The 21,534-nt window shown below is 39.6% G+C and overlaps 1 protein-coding gene across 1 annotated transcript in view; it reads right to left on the reverse strand.

The window, feature by feature from the left end:
- Window positions 1-992: 992 nt before the first annotated feature.
- The window catches only part of MINDY2 (MINDY lysine 48 deubiquitinase 2), a 115,564-nt gene continuing 95,022 nt past the window's right edge, over window positions 993-21,534 (reverse strand). The window contains exons 7-9 of the mRNA XM_065412009.1: window positions 11,360-11,533; window positions 4,596-4,778; window positions 993-1,118 (exon numbers count right to left, since the gene is read on the reverse strand). Coding sequence (XP_065268081.1) covers window positions 993-1,118; window positions 4,596-4,778; window positions 11,360-11,533 — 483 coding nt within the window. The remainder of the gene's footprint in view (window positions 1,119-4,595; window positions 4,779-11,359; window positions 11,534-21,534) is intronic.

A 21,534-nucleotide genomic window follows, 5' to 3' on the forward strand; every position in this document is an offset into this window, starting at 1 on the left:
CAGTACACTAGCTTAAATATACAAGTGGACATGTTAAAGTCATGTTACGGTTCAAGGTACTTCTGGACGAAGGCAGATATTAAGTTAGTTATTTTAATTCTGCATTCCTACGCAGGACAAGCATTATTAGAGACTTCAGTTTCCTACCACCATTCACGTGTTGCATGGAGAGATCAATAAATAACTTCTGTGGTCCAGTTTACCTATAACGGAAGATACTAAACAAAGAAAAAAAAACTATTAAATTATTTGTGTCTGACCCTGATAAGATCTGAGTTGTGATACCCAGTTTTTAACTGCAAGAAAAGCAATAATAAATCTTTATCTTGCTTATCAATAGACACCCCATTTTTCCATGACACCCAATTTTCAATATAATGGTTAACAAATAACTTATGCATGGGGCAAAGGTCACGGTGGTAGAACTAACCCAGCACAAATATGGGTTAAAGAATGGGCTACCAGCTCTTGAACAAAAGGAATCTGGGTGTGTTATGGAGGCAGTGTGCCCAGACACTCATTGGGCTTTAAAGCCATGAATACCCAGTCTAAGTTATATTGTCAGACCATGAAAAGTAATACAGGATTCTGTTGTGCTGATGTAAAGAAATCTGACAAAACCAATTACCTCCTTTCTTTGTTTAGAGCAGATGATGAAATAGCTTACTAACTGATATTATAAGTAACGCATGTCACTATGACAAAACTTGCCGTGATTTGTGTGTTTAGCTACAAGGTGCAGTATTTCTCATGACTGACTCAAAGCACAGCCGCATCCAATTGTAATGGAATTCCATCTCACACAGAGCGCACTGTATGACTTTGAAGAAAGTCTGTATGATTGTAACAAAGTAGTCACCCATCCTCTCCTTAAACGTGAATAAATCCATGGGGTAATCAGGCACAGGCGGCATGTAACGGGTTTGTCTTCATTTTATTCCTTGTTTTTGTTTGAGGACATGCACTTGACTCCAGGCAAAATCCATCCCCGGTTACAAAATAACACAACTATTCTTTTCTTTCTCTTTCTCCCTCTCTTTCTCTCGAGGTTCTTTTCGTTTGCGTTCACTACTTCCAGATTGTCTTCCACTTGCTGGAGAAGCAGCTCCTTGCACCTGCTTGAAGAAAGACTTTAAAAATCAAACAAACAGCAAAGAGAAATATTATTCTAAATGCTAAAGGTAGTTTCTGAATCAACATTGTGGTCTAAAATTCATATGGCTTGGGGCAGTAACTAACGGAAACTGAAACTTGCTCACTAGCTTTAATAATCATTAATTATGCAAACCACAACCATCAGGCACAGAGTGTTTCAGTTTGAGGTTGGTTAAAACTAACATGCAAAATTAATTATTTTTGGCAAGAAAGATTGATTGTATTTTAGTTGGGCTGGTGGGAATCTAAGTCCCATGCATCTTATACAGCAGAACAGACCTAAATAATGTGCAGTACTGAGCCCCAAGCACTCTCCCTATTATGCGACCCTGTTCCCGATCAGTTCAATCAGTGCCATATCACTTGTATCATTTATTTTGATATTAAATTTAACTTAGTTTATAATACCCCCCATTTTCACTGTGCTGTAGATTTTTCAGTTTTCTTTTTTAAAAATCAAAGACAAACTACATTTTCGAAGTTGCAGAGGGAAAATGCTGGGTTTTGACTACTAATTATGGAAAAGTTGGGACTTTTGGCAACAAGGAAGCCATAGGAATTAGTTTTAGTTTTTGATAATCAAGAGGCAGTGAATGCTTTTGGTACTTGAAGCCCTACGGGGCCAACTATGGGAAGGGGCAGAGGTGATTTTACATTTGGGAGAGCAGGCACATGAATTTCTTCTTCCCCATCCCAGCAATTCTATTGAAGCTGGCTAATCCCTTTACGTCTTGACCAAATAACTGCAGCTGCATCCAACAGTGATGGATAAACACAGTAGTTTGATGTTTCTGCTAAAACAATGAGCAGCGTAACCATGTTATTTATATTGTCATAATTGTGCTTCTCTGTTAACATCCTGTTTAGATTAATGGGTGCAGTTCACACTTCTGAGTTATTGTTCCTGTCTGTCTGCAGGCTCAGTCAGACATCACAGATAGTTTACTTTCAATTTTTGAATATTTTTCGCAACTAAAAATGTGCCTTTTTTTTTTTTTTTAAATGATCTTAGAATCAGGAAGGGCAATTTTAAAAATCCAGTTAGGTGACAATTTACGTAGATGAATATAAATCACATTAAACAAGGTGCCTTGAACATAATTATTTACCTTGACAAAACAACCTCAGAGGACCTGGACTGAAAATTCTACTGTCATCTACTGCTATTTTGATATTTTGACATAAAATTAAAAGGACAGAATAAACGCAATTACCAAATCTATTACAAACTAAAGTATTACATAATATAATGCAAGAGCACAAACTCCTATAATGTGGTTTGTGGGAAAGCAGCATAGCTGGATATTATTTAACAGATAACTCCTCTGATAATTCAGTAATTACAGTGGACTAAATCAGTGGTTTTCAAACTTTTTTTCTGGCAACCCAGTTGAAGAAAATTGTTGATGCCCATGACCCAACAGAGCTGGGGATGAAGGGTTTGGTGTGTGGGAGGAGCTCAGGGCTGGGGCAGAGGGTTAGGGTGCGTGGGTGAGGGCTGCGGGGTGGGTCTGGAAATGAGGGGTTCAGGGTATGGTAGGGGATCAGGGCTCTGTGATGGGGTGCAGTCTCCGGGGTGGGGCCAGGGATGAGGAATTTGGTGTGCAGGAAGGGGCTGCGGTTTGGGGGGGGGGCTCAGGGATGGGACAGGGGATTGGGGTGCGCGCTTACCTCAGGTGGCTCCCTGTCATTAGCACAGCGGGGGTGCTAAGGAAGGCTTCCTGCATGTCCTGGCACCACAGACCGCGTTGAGCCCTGGAAGCAGCCAGCAGCAGGTCCGGCTCCTAGGCATAGGCACGCAAGCGGCTCTGCGCAACTCTCGCCCGCAGGCACTGCCACACCCCAGCTCCCATTGGCTGGGAACTGGCCAATGGGAGTGCGGAGCCGGTGCTCGGGGTGGGGGCGGTGCGTGGAGCCCCTTGGCCCCCCCGCTTAGGAGCTGGACCTGCTGCTGGCCACTTCTGGGGTGCCGTGCGGTGTCAGAACAGGTAAGGACTAGCCTGCCTTAGCCGGGCAGCACCGCCAACGGGACTTTTAACGGCCCGGTCAACGGTGCTGATCAGAGCCGCTGCGACCCAGTGCCTTACATTCCACGACCCAAAACTGGGTCATGACCCACAGTTTGAAAACCACTGGACTAAATAAACAGGATAAAGGCAGAGGGTGGTTTTTTTTTTTTTTTTTTTTTTTTTTTTTTACACCAAATGCCAAGACATCTATTGCACAGGCTATGATCACTGTGTAAACAAGCAGCACCCTCAAAATGTTGGAAGATGCTCTCCCTCTGCACGTGCTACCCTTTTTTTTTTTTTCCGTCTCCTTGCTCTGAATGAGAGGGCTTCAGTCAATTTTGAGTTTTCTGTCCTCTGTCAGTTCTGCAGTCTAATAAATAAATTTGAGACAGACATTTTTCAGCTTTTATGATTCACTCATACACAGGGATAAGTTTTGCATTTGCTGCCTCACATTTGGATGACTGGGAAGGTAACAAGGAAAATGTCTCAATGAGGAATACACAGATATGAATAAGAACTTACTGATTAAATGCAAGTTGGATAAATGGGGTTTTATGCAGCTTTTTAGTTGGTTTAGTTTCAGAAGTCAGATACAATTAGGTGTGTAAAAATAGTTATGCAAAACTGAAAACGGGATTACTTAGGGACAGTGAGACAAGCAGAACTGCATTCAGTGACATTTCTAGTCATGATGTAGGAGAGGAATAAGATGTTAAAAACTGGTTTTGCTGTAGCTACTAATAGCTGAATAATGAAAACCCAACTCTGCATGCTAATTAGTATAAAACAATTCAAAATCCAAGAGATACATGTTTCAGCTTTTCATAGGATTGTCTTATTAAAAAAATTAAAAAATAAATAAATCCTGATCAGCTCTCTCTTCTTCATCCAAAGATGGCTGAAATACTGCATGGCACTACTTCTGTTTCAATGCAATTTCTGTAACAATTATTATAACTCTTATCAGGATCCCTATTTAACAGTCTTAGCAAAATCTTGATGTAGGAGCCTAGGCCATTAGCAACGTGGTTTAATTTACCATGACATTGACTGAAATTGATATGGAAGTAGCATGCATACTCTAGCAGTAATAAGATTTTTCCTAAAGTTTGTTGTGCAATCATCATAATTCACTCATTGTACAGAGTGTTAGTGGTATTAGTGTTACACATCTAGAACAAGTTCTATGAACATTGTTAGGGTAATTCTGCCTATGTAACTGTTACTGAAGCAAAAAGATTAAATAAAATCTGAGAAAGTAAGATGCTATGAAAGAAAATCAAATAGACAGTACCCTTTTCATACTGAATGAAACTTATCATTGATGTAAAACACTCACAGTAGTTAGAAATTGTGTTTTAATGAAGTTACCACAAAACTAAATAAAGCTAGTAACTGTACTCTAACCATGGAATATGCTCTTACCTGGACCTGAGCAGCAGCTGCAACTGCTTGTTCTTGTTCCTGATAGTACTGAGAAGCCCGCCTATCCTCCTCTTCCTGCAGCTTCTTTGCCAGCTCTAGGTCACTGATTCCTTCTGGGATCTGCTCCCAATCGATATCTTGGCTCTGCTGCTCTTGTTGTAAAGACAATGCCATCAGATAGTCCTAAGAAGTAAACTCATTATTAGTAAACACTCTTCTGCTTCCCTAACGATGAGCCAAAGTTGTAACGGGAATTCCATGAACCTCTAAAAATGAGAGCTCCAGGATTCAATATTTATGCTTCCTGGATGGTTTATTATGTTGAACGGCCACTTAAAATTGCTGGCTAAAGCTTCCATAAGAAGTCAGATCAAGGAAGGAATTGTGATAGGAGCACCTGTATACCTCCTCTGTCTTTGTTGACTGCCGTATATCTACAGTATAACTTTTTTTTTTTTTTTTTTTAATATTTATACATATGTAAACAAACATATATTAAAAACTGTGTTTACATACGGGCTGACTTTTTAAATTCCTTATATTATCACCTCTCTTTTTAATAAGTGTTCCATTAAACCACTATGAGCAAGCTATTCTCCACCAAAAATCTTCATCCTGTCTTTGGGGAGAGGGGATTGCTCTGAAAATCTAGCTGAGGGATTATGATTTATAGACCATCAATACTCAGTGATATTAATACTCACTTAAATTTTGACAGCACGTAAGAGAATGAAGTTCCACACTGACAAAGTGCTAAAGTTATGTGAACTAGTGATTTTACCCTTTCAGAAATATTCGCGTTGCAATATATTATCATTCAAGAAGAGTACTTTGATTAGCACATTGCTTTATAAAAATCATTTTAGACCAAGAGCAGAAGAGAGCAAAACTGCAGAAATCCCTCAGAAAATCTGTGTGTGGGGGCATGAAGGACAAGTGCAGTAACATCTCTTTCCCCTAACCCAACTACCATATACTCACATCTTTCTCCTCAGAGAACCACATGGAAATTCAGTTTAATGTGAAGTTAAAGAGGTGCAGAAGCAGGAATCAGCTGCTTTATGCGGCACATTTCCCCTTCTGCTGCACACAGTAACATTAGTAAATGTTGCTTCAAGGAGCATTAGCTTACACTATGGGGGTGGTGACATAAGAAAAACAGAACCCAGGTGCTACCAGTACTTGGGGAGAGGATGTTAGGCCTTGGGGACTGCAGAGGGACAGTTTATCTCCAGTGCAAAATCTGTGCTTTGACTCAGGGTTACTACTGGATGTACAGACCATCTGTCTATTGTGAATACTGCTTCCCCACTCCTTCCACACCTCCACAAACTCCTTAAGGAAGAAAAGGTTATGACCTTCCCAAAAAGTACACACATTTTTGGACAAGTGTCCCTCTGTCACTTAATTTTATATCAGAGGAGATCAAAGATTTTGAATTTAAGTAAGAGAAAGTTTTTTCACTATTTAAATTAGCTACTTCTGATTGTAGGGCTAGTGTACAATACTGTAACTTTTGCAAGGAATTCTTAAAAAGCTGCACTTTAATAGTTATACTGGATCAAACAAAAATATTCCATTACTATGAAGATATGTCATCCAGAATTGTACTGTATTGTACCACCTAAGAATAATAGAATGTTTTGTAGCTGTCAGTTATTTCGGATATTATTTGTATTGAATTTAGTTTTCATTTTATCTGCCATGAGGGAGCTGTCATGGGAAAACACCTTTCAGCCAAATAAAATATTAGTAGTAATAGCAAAATAAAATGGAAATTCTTCTTGATCAATAGAAGAAAGAGAGACATTACAGTCTTCCAGTTCAGAGCTTTAAAACAGGAGTACATTAAGCACATCAGGGAACTTTTAGTTTGTGGAAGCAGGTTCCACACAAATAGTGCACAGCAGGATTGTGAGAGTTAGACTTTCACCCTAGTTTGTCAAGAACTTATTGTACATATAGATATATAGCTAACTTTTGTACAGCTGTCCACAGCTTCAAGGGGCCATGGCAGCCACGGATTTCCAGCAAGTGAAGATGCCCCAGCCATCTCTCTTTCACTCAGAATTAGGGCTTTGGAGCTGTGCTCCAGCTCCAGGCAAAAACCTGCAGCTCCACTGCTCCGGAGCTGCTCCGCGCTCCAGCTCCGCTCCAAAGCCCTGCTCAGAAATGCCCCTTGTACTGGGAACTAGCCATAAAAGGCTGCTATACAATCTCTACGCTACTTGGGGATTCCCCTTACCCAAGGAGAATCCTGAAGTGCCCAGCACTGCTGGCTTTATGGCTGCTTTGAGCCATAAAATCACAGTGGAGAATCCAACCCATTGAGTTTTTGGGGTTGCACTGAAGTGTTCAATTCCAACAAATGCCAGTACAGAATCATCATTCCAAATTTGTTCTCAAGCTTATTTTCCCCACAACGTAGCACTTCACCCCAGCAAAAAAATGGATGTGCCAGCTTTTTAACATTTAATTTTGATATACCATGGGGTTTGGGGTTTTTTGGATTATTTCAACAGCTCCAAACAAATTAAATCTGATAACATTAACTTCAGATAATCAACTCAATTACAGATATCTGTCTGGGCTAGTCTCTGCTCATACTTGACTGCGCAGTACCACAGGTGGCCCCTAAATTTTTCTCATGTTTCTAAATTTTTAAATGTTCACTCATATATTTGCAGTGAATAAGATTAAGTCTTGATTTATATTATCAGAAACTGTTATCAAAACCTACACATGTACATTGGAACATGTTAATATGGGGGAGATAAAACATCTTAAATCTCAGATTTTAACTGAAGTGCTTACATTTATTAAAAGCATCTGCCTACACATATTTTAAGCTTTTTAAAATATGTAAAAATGCTTCTCAAATACACTTTAAGAACTCATTAATTGGTTTTGTCTACGCAGAATGTAAGGTCTTTGAGGCAGAAATGGTCTCCTGCTGTATGTTTCTACCCTGCCTATCACAATGGGTCCTCTTAGATGAGACCTCTAGAAGCTAATATGAAAAAAACAAACTAGAATCGATGAACACTACTGTTTTTGTATTCCATTCTGCAGAATTGATATCAAAAGGCAAAGTTCAGTGATGACAGTGAGATCTGAAATAATGTATATCAAAACATAATTATGTACTGTACTACTCTTCTCAAATTTAGCACCCCTTACAGACAGGCTAACCCATGCTTTTAAGGTAAATTACCAACAGCATGCAGAATTTAAGTCCTTACAGAACAAATCTGAAGTTGGCTAGATATTGTAGCTTTCATAAACTAGCATACGCTACTAAGTTTTTACTAATAGGATGACAGTAATTTATTAGTCATAGTAAGTTACTATGTATAGTAACTGGAGTTCTTCAGATGTGCTGACATTCTATTCATAGTGTGCATGCACCTAGAGAGTTTGAGATTGGAGACTTTTTGACTCACACTATCCATATGGCGTTCATGCACCCTCCCAGTCCTTGTGCTCTGCAGTAAGGGCATTTAAGGGCAATGTGTGTCAGCACTTCTCACTGCAGAATCCCCAACGACTACTCCAAGGGAGACAGAATGGAAGAATGGGATGTGGAATGTGCATATGGTCAACACATCTCAAAGAACTCCATTTACAGTACGATAAGTAACTTGCCATTCTCCTTCGAGTGTTTGTCCATATACACTTTCCACTGATGTTGACTCCCAAGCAGCAATGGAAGCTTAGAATGGTTAGTTAAACAATGAGTGAAGAACTGCTTTACCAAATACAGCATCAGATCTAGAAGACTTAGTGATGGTGTAGTGCTTTATAATGATGTGTTTTGATGCCCAAATAGATGCTTTACAGATGACTGATAGGGGAAAATGTTCACAGTGATGCCACAGATGTTGCATAACCACCATCATAACCATGAATCTGGCAGCTGTTTCCACCATATACAGTGAACCTCGCCGATGTGTACTGGCCATTTGCTGGCCTTCGTTGACTAATGACAAATTCTTTGCAAGTCTCATTTGGCAGTTTATCTGCAAAGGCATGCAGTCTCTCGTGTACCAGAACTCATAATTGGCTAATATGGCCTAGTAATTGGCCACATAGAATTGTAGGCTTGCAAAAGAGTAGGCTTTCTGGGCAAATTTATCTAATCTCTTTGGTTAGTCCTCCTTTTGGTGTGGACTTGAGTTGTTTTGCTCTTTCCTTCATTACTGTGACTACAGAGGAAGATGTCTGTAAAAGAATTCTGCATTCTTGGGAGGCACTTGATATTTGGTTGTGTCCACGATAGCTTTGTTGACACGGAGGGCTATTTTTCCTGCCAAAGAAGCATGGGGAATGTCCACTAACTTATGAGTCTGCTTCTTGACCTCCTCAATAGGGATTTGAAGGGCCTCACATATCCTTTTTAATAAATATTGGAAGTCCTTGAAATTGTCCAATTATGAGGCCATTGGTAGCACTACAACCTCATCAGGGGACAAAGAACAGGGCCACCGGAGCTGGCAGGCTGCCCCCTTGTTCCTGTTCTTCTATAACTTCCTGTTCTACCTGCGGTTGAAGCAGAACCAGGAAATGTCAATGGGTGGCCTGTGGGACTGATATTGTGGGTGAAACAATCTCCTGGCAGCAGTGTTGTTCCGTCTGGTTAAAATTGGACTGAGCAGACCAGGGTCCCCAACAGGGCCACATGGGAATTGGTTGGTATGAGCCTGATGGCCAGGAGATAGGGAACCAGGGGTCAGGATTTTGAAGATCCCAGTATTTTTCCTGTGAAAAGTGTTTGGACTCTATCAAATGTCGAGGGTTGAGGCAAGTAAAGATGCTACTGGTATGTATCTTCCTAACCCTTTGACTCTGAAGATAACAAGAAGAATGGATAGCGCTGATTAATGGGGGGGTGTTGTAGAGGGTGGTGCTGTGGCTCCCAGTGCATTAGGAACTGATGGTGCCACACCAGTTAGTATAGAATCATAGAATATTAGGGTTGGAAGGGACCTCAGGAGGTCATCTAGTCCAACCCACTGCTCAAAGCAGGACCAATCCCCAGATAGATTTTTGCCCTAGATCCCTAAATGGCCTCCTCAAGGATTGAACTCACAACCCTGGGTTTAGCAGGCCAATGCTCAAACCACTGAGCTATCCCTCCCCCCTTAGTAGAGTAAGTGCTGACTGTAATGCTGAAGCCAACAATAAGGGAGATGAGGTAGTATCTTTTATTGGACCAATTTCTGTTTGTGGAAGAAACAAGCTTTCAAGCTTCACAGAGATGAAGAAGAGCTCTGAAGTTCAAAAGCTTGTCTCTTCCACCAACAGAAGTTGGTCCAATAAAAGATATTACCTCACCCACCATATGTGTCTCATATCCTGGGACCAACATGGCTACAACAACACTGCAAACAGTAAGGGAGATTGTAGATCCTGTTGTATCTGGAGATCAACTGGTGCTTAGTACTTGTATGGTGCCTTCAGCAAAAGTGTTGTGGATTGGTGGTCTGGAACCAGGTTCTCTCAGGGCAGCATCACAATCTCCTTTATGGAACAGGAGAGGCCCTTGGTGTGTGGCCTAGATCAGGCTTGGCCCTGCTGCCAGGAGCATCAGTGCTGAGGCCATTTCACAATGCACCTATAGAGTACTAGGTAGATGGTACTAGGATTAAACAAGTTCTTTCGTGAATGCAGAGGTTTCTGTGCTAGGTGCTTTGGTGCTATCCAGTTGGAATCGGCATGAGACTGGCAGGAATTGTTCTGGGCCAAGAAGTCTCAGCAGATATTAGGTGCTTTGGGCAGGTTTTCCTCTTAGACAAAGCCTTGGTAGGTATTCTGCCTCTTGGAGTCCTGGAGCCTTGTGGGCTGTCTGAGGAAGACAGACCTCATGGCCTGGGGGTTGGGCAGTCATTGGGCTCTCGCAGGCTGTACTTTGGGGCTCTGAAGTCATGAGGAAGACCTGTAAACCAGCCTTCCTGTCTTCCCTGGCCTTAAAACTAAAAGACTTACAAATTGCCCATTTGCTGGGAATGTATGATTCTTTCAGACAATCAAAGCACTTCTGAATGTCAATCTGAGACTGTGATAATTCCCTCACAAGGGGCAGCGTTTCGATTCAAGAGAACCGGATGATGTCATGCTGTTGGTGATTAATTCCTAAAGAACTAACAATAGATACAGACAACCAGGTAACTATATCTATTAATGGACTAAGCTATGACTATATAAACTGTGAAATCAGAGCTAGAACTATACTAGTAGAGAACGGCTAGCAGTCTCTCAGACAATCAGGGCTCCATTTCTAAGATGAAAGGATGTGAGAAAAACTGAGTGGTGACTGATTAGCTTCTCCCTTAGATGCCCTCACCGCAGAGCATAAGGATTGGCAGGGTGCACATGCACATATGGATACTACTGGCCAAAAAGTCTCCAACCTTGAGCTCTTGAGGCATATGCACACCATGAGTGGAATGTGCATACGGACAAGCACCCGAAAAAGCGAAAATTCCACAGTATTTATGTTTTTAATAATGTCTATTAATTCCTTAACATGTCAAATCTGACTTCTGGTACCCGAACAGAACATGCTAATAAATACCCATGTGAAGAGGTAACACTAGAATCTTTGGAAAATGGGTTCATTTTTCCCAGAGAGCAATTTTCAAAAACAATCAGTGTCATCCTTACTCTGATCCCACTGAAGTCAGTGGCAGAACTTCCATTGACTTCAATGGGACCACTTTGGAAAATCCCACCCTACAAAAGCTGGAGAAATGCAATAGATTTACCTGATCGATTTGATCCTGCTGCCCTCTATATACAGTTTCTGGGTCTGATGGAGGCCGAAGGTGGAATTCAGAGTCACAGAAATTTCCATCGCCATCTACATTATGTAAACTTTCCCAGACAACTTTCTCTTCTGTAAGAAAACCCTGATCTGTCACCAGTAGATAAAGCTGACCCTAAATGGAAGGATAATAAGGATAGAATCTATAAAAGGAATAAAAGTAGATCTTTACAGTCTGAAACATTTACTTATTATTCCTGCTAACTGAACCTCCATGATTCAGTAAACCGAATGAGGATAATTTAGATTTATGCCCATGTTTCAGATTTAAAACTATTTGTATACTTCTGTTATCAGTACAGAATATTGAGATTTATATTAGTGTCCATTGCCAAGGCACATTGGCAACTTACAGCAATACAAAGAATCCATCACAGGAGAATAAAATCCCTGCATATTAACTAAAGTTCCCATTCCCTATTACAATAAGCATAAAACATGGACTTATAGTACTGTGCTCCAACACCAACTTGGGGTCTCAAACTACTTGATGGAACAGGTTCCAGAGGTGTGGGCCCTTAGCTGAGAATACCTGGCTACCGGCAATGTAAGTCCCAGGACAGCAAAAAAAAAAAAAAAAAAACCCTAACAGATTTTAACTCCCATGGCAGGACTTGGGAGTCAAGAGAAGATCTTCAAATAAGTGGTCTCGGACCATTATTACATTTATAGATGCTAATGCTTTAAACTGCACCCAAAAGCGAACAGGTGGCCAATGCAGGTCATAGAGCACTTTTTTTTTTTTTTAAATGAGCTCTCTCCAACTCAAGGGGAGCTGCTAACTTCAGCAGTAGCTGAAGCTTTCAAATCCTCTTTAGCGGTGCCCCAAGTAGAGCTTACTGCAGCTTTCTAGCCTTCACGTTATAAAGCCATGGCTCACTGCGACACTGTCCACATCAGATTATATATTATTTCTATTATGGCAGTGTTAGAGACCCCACCAAAATCAGAGTCAGTGTGCTAAGAGCTGTACAAATGCATAGGAAGAGACAATCCCTGCCCTAATAAGTTTACAGCCTAACCAGACTAGACTATGAGTGGGATGCAAGTAATATGCCCATTCCACACAGAGAATTTAAGCACAGAGTGATTAACTGACTTGCCCAAATCATAAAGGAAGACTGTCACAGATCCTGGAATCGAACCCAGACGTCCTGAATTCCAATCATGTACCTTAACTTTACAATCATCCTCTCTCTCAAAGAACAGTTTCAGCCAACAAGCCAAAAATATACCATAGCTGTCAGCTGAGAATTCAGGGCCAGCAATGGATTCAATATGGCCTGAGATTGCAAAATGTGCTTTTGCAAAGGCCAGATAAAAGATACAGTGCTTCCCTTATCTATCATATCGGCTTAATCTTACACAGCCGGTTTGATCGCATCTAGTCTGCACTTTTGTTAGAAATTGACACCTAGTAGCTGAAAAAGAGCTGAGCAGCAGCATGAAGTAAAAATAGGGTTGCGTAGTGGGAAATTTATGACAGCATACAGAAATTTACAACTATAAACTATTAACCAGCTCTTAGACACCTCCAATAATTAAATTTAAACAGAAAAAAAGTTTTATTTATCCATTGTTAGGATTAACCAAAACACTTCTCAATCTTTTTCTTGGCAACTGATCTAATTAAGCAGAAGTAACACCACACATGGTTCTCCCACTCTCAGCATAAATACATGACTGAATGTTAGGGACCAGATTTCATAACTGTGCATGCAAATGGTCAGGTAATTGTTTAAAAGGGTCATTTGCATACTTGTCACCACTGTGCATGCAATCATAGTAATTCTACACAAATATGGGTACTAATTTCTGTGACTGCAGATGTACCCACACAATTATGGAATCGGAAGCAAGGGAAGATTTAAATACTAATATCCATTTTGTAACAAATTGTAATACATATGCTTTTTTTTTTTTAATTAGCCCTCTACTTTTATTTCATTGACCACTTTTGTAATAATTGGGCCTAAAAATTTACTCTAATTGTAAGCTTAACTGTGGGAAAGTGGATAAAAAGTTTACAAAATGTTCCAATCACGTGTATCAATAAATGTCGATGGTAAAAGATGCAAAAGGGAGACAGACTGAATCAGTTCAAACAAAAAGGCCTACTGATATAACTCAAGGACTGTGTTAGGACCACGTCTGGTAAACAAGAGAAGAGTGGAACTGGAAATCAAAAGAACATAAGAATGGCCATACTGGGTCAGACCAATGGTCCATTTAGCCCAAAAGCCTGTCTTCTGACAGTGGCCAGTGCCAGATGCTTCAGAAAAAACTAACAAAACTGGGCAATTTATCAAGAGATCCATCCCCTCTCATCCAGTTCCAGCTTCCAGCAATCAGAGGTTTAGGCACCCAGAGCAGGAGGTTGAGTCCCTGAGCATTTTGGCTGGTAGTCATTGATGGGCTTATCATTCGTGAACTTATCTAGTTCTTTTTTGAACCCAGTTATAGTTTTGGTCCTCACAAGATACCCTAGCTACAAGTTCCACAAGTTGACTGTGCATTGTGTGAAAAAGCACTTCCTTGTATCTGTTTTAAATCTGCTGCCTATTAATTTCAGTGGGTAACCTCTGGTTCGTGTGTTATTTGAGAGGGTAAATAACACTTCCTTTTTCACTTCCTCTATGCCATTCATTATTTTATAGACCTCTATTATATCCCCCCCTCAGTTGTTTCTATTCCAAGATGAACAGTTCGTCTTTTTAATCTCTCCTCAGACAGAAGTTGTTCCATATCCCTAATCATTTTTGTTGCCCTTCTCTATACTTTTTCCAATTCTTTCAATTGTTTTTTTTTTTGTTTTGTTTCGTTTTTGTTTTTTTTTAATTAAAAGATGAGGCAACCAGAACGGCACACAGTACTCAAGATGTGGGCATACCATGAATTTATATAGTGGCATGATGATATTTTCTATCTTACTATCTATCCCTTTCCTAATGGTTCCTAACATTGTTAGCTATTTTGACTGCTGCTGCACATTATGTTGAGTATGCATAGCTAATTTAGACCTCATCATTTTGTATGTGTAGTTGGGATGATGTTTTCCAATATGCATTACTTGACATTAATCAACACTGAATTTCATCTGCCATTTTCTTGCCCAGGGACAGAGTTTTGTGACACCCTTTGTAACTCTTCTCAGTTAGATTTGTACTTAATTATCTTCAGGACCGGCTCTAGGATTTTTGACGCCCAAGGCAAAAACAATTTTGGCCGCCCCCGCCCCCGTTTTTTAATTACCCCACCCCCGGCCCACCTCAACTCCGCCCCTTCCCCAAATCCCCAGCCCTGCCTCCTCCCCCCAGGCTCTCAAGCCTGGGAGGGAGAGCAGCGGCGCGGGATCTCCCCCTCCCTCCCAGGTTTGAGAGCCTGGGAGGGAGGGGGAGACTGCGAGTGGCCGCGGCGCGGGCGCCGCTTCTCCCCCTCCCTCCCAGGCTCTCAAGCCTGGGAGGGAGGGCGAGTAGCGGCGCGCGAGCGGCAGCAGCAGCGGAGGTGAGCTAGGGCGGCCGGGGCACATTTTTAGGGGCGGCATTCTGGCGCCGGCCATGCCGCCCCTAAAAATGTGCCGCCCCAAGCACCAGCTTGTTTAGCTGGTGCCTAAAGCCGGCCCTGATTATCTTGAGTAATTTTGTAGAGTCTGAAAACTGTGCCACCTCACTGTTTACCCCTTTTTCCAGATCATTTATGAATATGTTGAACAGCACTGCTGTCAGTACAGATCCCTGGGGGACTGTGCTATTTACCTCTCCCCCCTGTGAAAACTGACCATTTATTCCTAGCATTTATCTCCTATCTTTAAACCAGCTACTGATCCATGAGAATATCCTTCCCTCTTATCCCAGGACTACTTACTTTACTTAAGAGCCTTAGGTGAGGAACCTTGTCAAAGGCTTTCTGAAAGTCCAAGTTGACTATATCCACTGGTTTACCTTTGTCCATTTTTGTTGACCCCCCTCGAAGAATTCTAATAGATTAGTGAAGCATGATTTCCTTTTACAAAAGCTGTGTCGACTCTTCCCCAACATATCCTGTTCATCTACGTGTCTGACAATTCTGTTCTTTATTACAGTTTCAATGTACCTGATACTGAAGTTAGGCTTACCAACCTGTAATTGCCAGAACTGCATTTGGAGCCATTTTTAAAAATCAGCATCACATTAGGTATCTGCCAGTCATCTGGTACAGAGGCTGATTTAAGTGATAGGTTACATATCATAGTTAGTAGTTTTGCAATTTCATATTTGAATTGCTTCAGAACTCTTGAGTGAATACCATCTTGTCCTAGTGACTTATTACTGTTTAACTTCTCTTTTCCCCAGAAAGGACAGTTTTTACCATTTTAAATACCATCTAAAGCCTGGTCTACATGTAAAATTTAGGTTGAAAAAATCCACACCCCCAACTGCTGTAGCTATGCCAACCTAGCCCCGACGATAGATGCAGCTAGGTTGACAGAAGAATGCTTCCATTAACCTAGCTACCATTGCTTGGGGAGGTAGTGTTCCTGTAGCAAAGCAAAAACACCTTCCATCGCTGTAGCCTGTATCTACACTATGATATACCAACACAGCTATGGCACTGCATAGCATAGCAATGGCCTAAATGACAGTGAAACAAGGGTGGTGGCAGGGGTAGGTTCCTTTTTAAAAACTCTCTCCAGGTACTTTAAAATGAAAGACTTATTTAATACTTAATATTTCAAATGCTTTAAATTTCTTTTCTGTATCTTTAATAAAAGGTTAAAAGTATGCTTAATGATGTGTTTGCCATGGTACCAAGCAGGCTGAGGGGGCTGTATCTCAAACCTTGTTTAAAACTGTTTAATGCTGGACAATTACAGGGGCACGTTAACACTTTTGACTCTTTAGGCCCATTTGTTCCATCAAAATTAATGTACCACCACTTGCATGCATTCCTAGGCATATCAAAGTGTGCAAATACCTGCTCTTTACAGACAGAATGTTACCATCCTTTAACTACATTATGCTAATATAAAAGTGTATTTATTCAGTCATCTTTTAAAAAACACTGTAAAGACAGTACTTAAGAGCTTTGGCCCATGGAAAGCTTGCAGCAGACCCGTCCATGCCTAGTTTTCTTTTCTATAGCTCTCAAAAATATTGTGAAACAACTTAACATTTACTACAAAAAGTTCATTTTTATAGTTTATGTGAGAGAAAAAAAGCCTATGAAATCTGATGGTCACATACTAAATTCAATGTTTCAATTAATTTATTAACTTCATACTACAATTCAAGCAAATCTGAAGTGTTTCAACTATAGAATACAACATTTTAGTTATGATTTTTAGAAATATATTGCACATAGCCCTAATAATGTTGTGTAACAATTTATGTCCAGTAACTTTAGATAGCAAAACTTGTTTTGGGGATTTTACATAGAGAAATCTCATTTTGAAGCATAGATTTTTGAGGACTGATGCTGGAAGAAGTTCTGAAGTCTCATACATAAACTCATACAATATTGTATAAGCCAAATCTTCCCTAAGGGATAGCTTCTTTCCTATCTGCAAGTGGAAACTTTAAAAACAATTCTCTCTTTTGTGGCGAGGAGAAAGAAGTGGTAGGTTTTTTGTTGGTTTTTTTTTTTTTTTTAGTGATTTTTCTATTTACTGTTTCAGAATAAATATAAAAATGGGGCAGTTTTACATCACTCACCCTAACCCACATGGCAACTGTTTTTCCTGCTTGGAAGTTTGAAATGGTAATAATGCCAGTAGAGCTGGATTAGTGGGTACAGTGCAAATAAAGTGGTCAGCAATTTATCACATGGATACGACCATCGCATGTGTGATCACATTTTTTTCCCCTTAGACTGTAATGGTCATTAAAGACATCAAATGAACAGAACAGCTACAGTACTAGCAACAATTTTGCAAGTGTTCTCACATACACAAATAATGACATCTTAAACTTGATCTAGAGAGCCCACCCTCTAGGAATAAGAAAGTAGTTCAACTTCCAGACCGATGCAAAACTTGGATTCTGCTCAGACTATCAACAAAGGTACCAACTGTACATTTTGGGTTGGTTTTTTGGGGTTTTTTTTGGGGGGGTGGGGGGAGGAGAAGTCACTAGAACAAGGGCATAAAACAGGTATTTTTATGTAGCCCTCAAAGAACCATGATTTCACTCAGTATCAATTTAGTGAACATTCAAATAACTGTCTCACTGCTGGAAGGCTTGGTATCTCAGGATTAGTGTCCTGACCCAACTATTCCCCTTTATTTCTCTCTTTAATATCCTTTTGATTCAGAATCTGGCTAATATTATGGTTAATCATATTGAGTTGCCACTGAGCAGCTCCTCTACTGCTTACATACATATCAGAGTCTCTCTACAACAGTTCATTTTGGCAGTCCATCTGTCCCTCCCCCAAAAGCTCCCCCCCACCCCCCAATAAATAAAGGCAAAAGAGAGATGTGTCAGGGATTTTTAACCAGTTGGCTGACAGGCAACATTAATACTATGCGGTTTATGAAAAGATTTTCATTTGATAACTAATACCCCAATACTACTAGCCCCAAAACTGGTGGCATAACCCTCTCACTCAAATTCAATTAACAATACTACAAGAATCTGTAACAGCAGGAGGAGTAAAAGCCAGTATGTCACACCCATCTAAAAACTTCCCCTTTAATGATTTTCTATTGTTTGTGCCTTTGGTCTTGCCTACCCTATAGAAAAGACTATAGTAAAATTATTAAAAAAACTTGCGTCAACTAGTAACGTTTTCCTCAGTGAGGAGAGAACATTATGGACCATATCATGCCTGGCACTTGCAGTGAGGGAGAGGCCACAAGGAAAACTTCCCAATTTTGCAAGGGACAGAAACCATCACACTTCTCCACACTGGCTACTGAAACCAGCTAGCTGCACAGGGCAAAAGAATGTCTAGCATCATCCTAAGGGATACAGCAGCAGGCATACTCCCTCTCTGAGCACTAGGGAACTCCCGGGAGGCATTGGACTGCCTTCAACATGAGCCTGTGCTTATCTGACACCATTTTTGGAAAACCATTATTAATATTAGACTATTGTCTACACTGTATTAGTTTTCTATGTTCTGACTGTAAACCAGAAAACATAGCTGTTCTAGTTTTAGCTTCGACACAAAATCAAAATTTTAGGGGCAAGTTCAGATCCAAATACTCAGATCAAATGACCAAAACTTTAAAGGATGTCAAAATCTGACATTTCTATTTTGTCTCATTCCTAAAAAGAATCTCTCCATAACTATAATAAGCTTGCTATAGTATTGTGTATTTCTCTGTAAGCCATTGAGACCAGCTATGGGAATTAAATAAAAACAGAACACTAAGATCAGCAATCTCATTACCAACATTTTCTACAAATTAAGTGATTATCAAAATCCCTTCCCTTTGTAATCTTCAGTAGATGGTACAGGAATAGTAAGATGGTTAGGAAAAAGTCTATCTTTTCTTGATTAAGCAGGAACCCCTATATGTTCATGAACTTTTTTAAACTGGATAAAACCAAACCAAAAAAGTTTCTTATATTTCCATCTGCTGACTGTTTTAAATAATGCAGTATAATCTGTCATAATATACATTAGTGTAATTAGAAAAACAAATTGAAAGAGGAATGCACATCTTAAAATAATGTAGACAAGTCTGTTCAATGCAAATGCACTGTAGAAATTTGAATTATATTTATTCAGCAGGTTAAACTCCCACACTGCTGAAGTTTTATATGGCTACTATTGATCAATTCACTGCAATTCACTTTTCTGCATTCTAATGTTATAACCAAGGAGTGCCACCTTAGAAAGCAGTTTGGAGCAATATTTCAAGAGTCTAGAGTAATGCATGAGATGGTGAGAAATAACTTGTCCTATAACAATGGTTGACTGAAGGGAAGGTGTGTAGGAAAACTATGGAAGTGAGGGGGGGAAAAAAACCTCTCAAAGTCACCAAAAATACTGAAATTCAGAAAAAGTTAGACAAAATTTCAGTTTCTGTCCAAGTTTTGCATCAGATATACATTGCGCAATTGTTTTATGTACAAGTGATAAAATATATATTCTAGGGCTGCCGATTAATCGCAGTTAACTCATGAGATTAACTCAATAAAAAATGAATCGTGATTAATCGCAATTTTAATCACAGTTAAACAATAGAATACCAATTGAAATTAAATATTTTTGGATTTTTTCTACATTTTCAAATATATTGATTTCAATTACAACCCAGAATACAAAGTATACACTGCTCACTTTATATTATTTTTATTACCAATATTTGCACTATAAAAATGATAAAAGAAACAGTATTTTTCAATTCACCTAATATAGTAGTGCAATCTATCGTGAAAGAGCAACTTACAAATGTAGATTTTTTTTTTGTTACATAACTGCACTCAAAAACAAAACAATGGAAAACTTTAGAGCCTACAAGTCCACTCAGTCCTACTTCTTGTTCAACCAATCGCTAAGACAAACGAGTTTGTTTACATTTACGGGAGATAATGCTGCCCACTTCTTATTTACAATGTCACCAGAAAATGAGAACAGGCAAGATATCTACCAGACATGCTAACTATCCGTATGCCCCTTTATGCTTCGGCCACCATTCCAGAGGACATGCTTCCATGCTGATGACACTTATTAAAAAAATAATGCATTAATTAAATTTGTGACACTGCCTTGGGGGAGAATTGTATGTCTCCAGCTCTATTGTACCCGCATTTCTGCCATATATTTCATGTTATAGTAGTCTCGGATGATGACTCAGCATATGTTGTTCATTTTAAGAACACTTTCGCTGCAGATTTGACAAAACACAAAGAAGGTACCAATGTGAGATTTCTAAAGATAGCTACAGCACTGAACCCAAGGTTTAAGAATCTGAAGTGCCTTCCAAAATCTGAAAGGGATGAGGTATGGAGCATGCTTTCAGAAGTCTTAAAAGAGCAATACTCCGAAGTGGAAACTACAGAACCCGAACCACCAAAAAAGAAAATCAACCTTCTGCTGGTGGCGTCTGACTCAGATGATGAAAATGAACATGCATTGGTCTGCACTGCTTTGGATTGTTATCGAGCAGAACCTGTCATCAGCAAGGACATGTCCTCTGGAATGGTGACTGAAGCATGAAGGGTCATAAGAATCGTTAGCGCATCTGGCATGTAAATATCTTGCGACGCCGGCTACAACAGTGCCATGCGAACACCGGTTTTCACTTTCAGGTGACATTGTGAACAAGAAGCGGGCAGCATTATCTCCTGCAAATGTAAACAAACTTGTTTGTCTGAGCGATTGGCTGAACAAGAAACAGGACTGCGTGGACTTCTAGGCTCTAAAGTCTTGCATTGTTTTAATTTTGAATGCAGTTATTGTTTGTACATAAATCTACACTTGTAAGTTCAACTTTCATGATAAAGAAATTGCACTACAGTACTTGTATTGGGTGAACTGAAAAATACTATTTCTTTTGTTTTTTGCGGTGCAAATATTTGTAATAAAAATAAATATAAAGTGAGCACTGTACACTTTGTATCTGTGTTAAAATTGAAATCAATATACTTGAAAAAGTGGAAAACACCCAAAAATATTTAAATAAATGGTATTCTATTATTAACAGTGTGATTAATCACACGATTAATCGTGATTTTTTTTTAATCGCTTGACAGCCCTAATATATTCCATCTTTGAACCCATGTACAAATGTATTTGAGCCTTTATTTATTACAGCCATCTGGTTTTTATTTGTATAGTACACTAGTTCATTTTTTAAACAAGTATTGGCTCACATTAAATGAAGTTGCAGATTTTATTCAGAAAGGCAAATAAAGGTGTAAATAAAGCTTCTAAAACAATACAATATGAAGTGCAACTTGAGAAAAATACTTGACTATTTACATGCTTTAGAGATGTTCTTCAAACAGGAAGGATGATTTCTGTTTTTTTTAAGGGGACATTTTAGGGGTTTTTGAAAGGTAAAAGGTTTTTGTGACAAGTTCAGTTATTCAATTACCAATATTAAAAAGAATATTTCATACCCTCTATGGATATGTCTACACAGGAATAAAAAAACCAAAGATGGCCCAGGTCAGCTGACTCAGA

The sequence above is a fragment of the Emys orbicularis genome, chromosome 10 (assembly GCF_028017835.1).
Source record: "Emys orbicularis isolate rEmyOrb1 chromosome 10, rEmyOrb1.hap1, whole genome shotgun sequence".
In the NCBI taxonomy this organism is placed as follows: domain Eukaryota; kingdom Metazoa; phylum Chordata; order Testudines; family Emydidae; genus Emys; species Emys orbicularis.